A 5346-nucleotide genomic window follows, 5' to 3' on the forward strand; every position below is an offset into this window, starting at 1 on the left:
TATGTGTGGGTGAGCGAGTAAGAGAGAGAGGGTAATTTATTAATTATTATTATTATTTTTTTGTAACAAAAAAATGAAAAAAGAAAATACAAATGGCAAAATCATCATTTTAGAAAAAATTAAACCAAGATGGACACAACTCACAACAAAATGAAAACGTTTTGATTATGAGCAAGGTTCTAAAAGGCGTGAGGCGTGGCGTGGTGGCAGGGTCAAGCTTCAAGCTTAACGAGTTATGGCGAGCCATGACGTTTTTCAAGGCATGATGTAAGGCGACGATTTTCTATTAATTTATAATTATATTATCACATAAATATAAATTTATATCAAATATACATAGTTTTTTGAAGTATTATATCAACAACTAATAACAAAAAATTAATAAAAAACACAGTACTTGTATGTCCGATTAGAAAATGTATAAAAAAGAGCAAAAAAAACGTGTCTCAAATGAAAAAACACGCGCCATAACACGGTATAACGCGCTATGACACGCCATATCACGCATTGCCACGCATCACGCCTAACAGCAATGTTATGAAGCTTTTCGTAACGGCGACGCCGTGTCTCACGCCATGGCGTACTTTTTAGAACACTGATTATGAGTGTCAGTCCAAACCTATTTAACCAAAGTGCCAATTTTAGGCATACCAAATTGACCATTCTTGCAATTTTGTGGCCTGTCAAAACTAAAATTGTATTTTACATACTTGTTTTATTGATTATAAATAAATATATAGTATAAACATTGTATATGGATTTTAAAATATATTATTTTTCACATGCAATTTAAGCCGAAATTCACCCTTTTCTATTTGAATAAATTATACCCTAAATCCCATATTATTATTACTTTAAAGTTTAAATCGATCCAAATCCCCGACTTCCAATATGATGACAGAGCCGCCCTGATCCGGCCCCGGTATAAAATGCTTCCGTAAAATCGAAAGAATTCGATTTAACATCTCACACTTCCAATCCATCCATGGTGTCATTATATTTCAAGAACTACATCTACCACTAGATCTCTCTCGCTTCTGATTCTTCAACTCACAACGATTGATTCACTTTATACTACGTACACCACCATCAAATCAAATCAAATCAATACAATCAACAACAACAACGTCACGTCGCCATTTCAAAATGGGTTGGAGGAATGAAGAAGATGAAAGAAGATCACCATCATCATCGCCACTGGTAAACGATGCCTTGCTTTTAACAACCATGTGTATCATTGGCCTCTCTGTTGACGTTCACATCAAGGATGGGTCCATCTATTCTGGAATCTTTCACACTGCCTGTGTTGACGACCGTTATGGTATGTAGGTTTTTCTTTTTCTGATTTGATTTTATTGATTTATGATCTGAATCTCCTGATTCGTTCTTCGCAATTCTTGTCAATAGTAGTTTTTTGTCGATATTTGATTTTGAAATGCCATTACAATGGTGAAAAGTTGTATAATTATGGTATCTTTTGATTACTTTTTGGTGGTTTTATAAAGTTGCATGTTCATTTGTCTTGGTTATGAATCTGAATCTATTAGGCTTCTTGATAATTTCCATTGGAATAAGTTTTTGCAGTCAATACTTGATCTTCAAATGCAATTGAAAATAGAAAAGTTTGTTTTTCCACCATTAGCATCTGCTAGAACTTACAAATAATTTAGAAACTAATAGTAATCAATCATACCATTTAGGGTAAATCAGTGTGTCCTCAATTAAAGTCTCTAAATTTCTCAAATGGATGAAGTATCATAACGAGTAGATGAAAGTGATTATGTGATATTGTACAATCAAAAGCAAATGATTAGGTGTAATAAAACACTGTTTATTAAATAGTGATTAAATGTGTTTCTACCATTTGAACTTGTAATTATCTAAGGATCTTAAAGAAGAAACTGATATAAGAAGATATATATAGTTAGAAAATAACCTTAGTTGCAGGCTTGCAGCTAGTATCAAAAACTGATTGTTCAAAGTTTGATCCCTAACTAATAGGATTATCATGAGCAAAAATAGGTTATCCAAACACTAGAAACTGATTACTGTTATATAGTAAAGTATTTTATCTTTTTATTTATTTATTTAAGATTGCATTGTGTATTGGTGTAGCTATTGTGTTGAAGCAAGCAAGGATGATCAAGAAGGGGAGTTGTGATTCAAATGTGGCAAACGAGGGGGTGATAGGAACACTTATAATTCAATCAGAGGATCTTGTCCAAGTGGTTGCTAAGGTAACACCACATTTATCATTTTTACATCTTTTATGCTTTATAAACTTTATTACAAGTAAATTATTTAATTTTATTATTATTTTTTGTTCAGAGAGTAGTGCTTCCAGCAGATGGTTTTGCTGGACATGAAACAGGGGATGATACAGGGGCAGTTGCATGCTCTTTCCCTTCTAATGGAACTCAACTGACTGAAGGAAATAAAACAATGTCCACAAAGTCAAACGTTGACCAACCTCAAGCTAATCAAACAAAGTATGTCTTTCTTTTTAAGTTTTTTTTTGAAAATTTGTTAATAGTTTAATGGAAATCTTAAGCTATTGTAATTCTGTTTTGTAGTATTGTTTTGAATCTTTATTCAGATGGAATATGTTGTTACTCATATTTATTAGTGCAGATGCTTGTCTGGAACTGACAACGGGTTTCCTACTCACTCAACCAATAATACTCTTGAAGTCAATAAAAATGCAGATGCTAAAGTTTCTACAAAGGTGACATTTTTGGAAAATTTGATGAATGAATATATATTTGAATTGAATTTTAGGGGTATTTGGATTTGCGTTTTGAAAGTGATTATGTAATGGTTTCGTTTGCAATCTTTAATATATTCTTCATAAACTACAGAAAGAAGAAGCTTTGAAGGATTCAGATGATAACAGGTGAGGATGAGAAGGGCATTTACGTCTTTTTCACAATTGGGATATCGAGAATTTGCAATTTATGTCCTGTGTAATGAACATGACAAAAAAGGGCATTCACGTCTTTTGCACAAACTGAGTTTTTAAATGAATTGCTTATGTTATGGCAGAAAGAAGAAAAGTTATCAAAGTAATGGGGTGAAAACCAACAACCAAAAGGAATCAATTATGAGTTCATCATCATCTCCAACCGAAACCATCACTTCAAAAATCCCAAATTCTAATCAAACTGCTAAGGTATATATATATATATATATATATATATATATATATATATATATTTGAAGCATATAATACGATTCATAATCAATTTTTTCAAAACTGATTAAACTTAACTTTTTATTCAGGAATTTAAACTTAATCCAGGAGCAAAAATATTTTCTCCTTCGTTTCCAAATAAAAGATCAGCTACTCCTCCGGTGATACCCACCGGAGCAAATCTTGCATACGTTCAGGACGGTTATCCGGCGGTACAAGTGGCGGCACCACCACCGGAAGTTGAAATCAGCCCGTATGCTCCTCGTTCTTTACCGGTTAAGTTTTTTCCGTATGGTGGAAATGGAGGTGGCGATGTACAACAACATCATCCTCCACCTGTAAGTTTTTATGAAAAATTTTGGATTGTTAAATTTAAATCCAAAATATTGAAATTGTATGTTGTTAAATTTTTGGTTGTAGATTGTTGGATATATGACAAATAGAGGTCAACCGGTTAGATATAGTAATCAATATCAAACTACACCAACCTATGTTCAACCCGCCACTCAAAATGTACACATTTCATTTTTTATTTTATACTGTAAATCTAAATCTATCTGTAGTTGTTTAGGGTTTTGCTGATCTGTGTGTTGATTGTTATAGGTAATGGTTGGAAGATTTGGACCGGTTGTCTATGTTCATCCAGTCTCTCAAGTAAGATTTTTCAATCCTTTGGTGGGTCCCGTTTGTTACAAAGGACAATTTTTAATATTTTTTTTTTAAATTTCTTGAAGGATGTGGTCCCGAGCACGACGGGTTTCTCTCAAGTGAATACATGCTCTATCTTGACTCCACACCAAGTACATGTCCCTAAACACCAAGGTAATGTAATCAATCACATTCCATTCCATGATTTGTGTGGTTGTCTAATTGTTGGAATTCAATTCCATCGGATTCATGGAATCCACTATTCCATTTCACTCATTTCCTTGTTTGTTAAAAGACGTAAATGCCCTTATTATGTGTATATATATATATATGTAAATAGAGTTTCGTCTCATGCCAAGAAATTGATGGGGTGATTGGTTCGCATAATGTTTCTGGAAGGAATGGAATTTGCCAAAGGAACTGGAATCTCAAGGAATGATAACCTGTCATGCATTGTGCTGACATGAAATGGAATGTAGTGCAATAAGAGAATTTAACTCTGGGAATTAGTTTTTATATTTCTTTATTTAATATATTTGGGTATTCGAATCTTTTAAGGAAAAAAAATGAAGAATACAATTAAATTCCTTCCACCTATCCCTTGGAATGGTGAAATGCGTCCACAAAGCATACAATTTAGTTTAACAAATTTGTTTCTTCAAAAATTTGGATAATGTATTTTTGTTTTTGTGTTTTAATAAAAAAAATTGAAGAATGTAATTGAATTCCTAAAGGGTATAAAAGTAAAAAAGCTTGTTGTGTTGCAGGAAGTGCAGCAGCCCAAGCATTGCAGCTATGTGCAACACCACCATTTATATCCGCCGCCGGTGGTGGTGGTGGTCAAACCCCGTTTATGTTACCGGGCCACCACATTCCCATTTCACAACCGCCTTACCCCATCATCCGCCCAATGCCGCTCCCTGGATCTAATGCTTTTTTAGTATCAAAGTTTTCTTGAAAAGCTATTCTCTCTCATCAAGTTTTGACATTTTTTGAGTTTTGGTGCTTCATTCTGTTTTCTTCTTTTTGTAATTCAAATACAAGGTGGGTTGGAAATTGATAATAGCTAAAAAAATTGGTGGTATAGTTTTTTTTTTTAATCGGAGTTTGATTTTAAAACTCGTTTTGTTTGATAATTCAAGTCTTTTTTTTGGTGGGATTATGAAGAGAGAATGCTATCATGTCATTTGAAACCAGGACAATATATCTAAAGTACATAGTCTTGTGGCTTGGCCATAAATTATGGTGTTTGTTAAGATAAAAACATAACAAAGAGCATTGTACTTGTATGTATGTTTGTGCACTGTGATTCAGATTGATGTTAATAAAACAAAAATTACAATTTGTTGACCCTTCGAAAGAATTGGCACTATGGTGTGCAAAAAAAAAAAAAAAAAATCATAACAATACAGTAAAGTTAAAATAAAAAAAATAAAAAATTGTAGACAAAAAACTAGACTAAAAAATTCTAAAAGATTGACATCTTTACACTGCATTTTAGCAAAAAT

General features: G+C 32.8%; 1 protein-coding gene across 2 annotated transcripts; it reads left to right on the forward strand.

Annotated features, from left to right (window-relative positions):
- Positions 1–870: 870 nt before the first annotated feature.
- LOC145006362 (polyadenylate-binding protein interacting protein) lies at positions 871–5127 on the forward strand. Of its 2 annotated transcripts, none has more exons than XM_078965448.1 (11): positions 871–1321; positions 2116–2237; positions 2329–2489; positions 2632–2725; positions 2859–2893; positions 3043–3169; positions 3280–3528; positions 3611–3703; positions 3794–3844; positions 3925–4012; positions 4606–5127. In XM_078965448.1, exons 1-11 carry the CDS (start codon positions 1147–1149, stop codon positions 4794–4796), a joined length of 1386 nt encoding a protein of 461 aa, XP_078821574.1. In that variant the 5' UTR covers positions 871–1146; the 3' UTR covers positions 4797–5127. The 2 variants fall into 2 exon arrangements, with proteins under 2 accessions (XP_078821574.1, XP_078821575.1); XM_078965449.1 differs by lacking the exon at positions 4606–5127 and adding an exon at positions 4179–4536.
- The last annotated feature ends 219 nt before the right edge of the window (positions 5128–5346 follow it).

This window comes from Lactuca saligna, chromosome 7 (genome assembly GCF_052625555.1).
Source record: "Lactuca saligna cultivar CGN05327 chromosome 7, ASM5262555v1, whole genome shotgun sequence".
Lineage (NCBI taxonomy): Eukaryota > Viridiplantae > Streptophyta > Magnoliopsida > Asterales > Asteraceae > Lactuca > Lactuca saligna.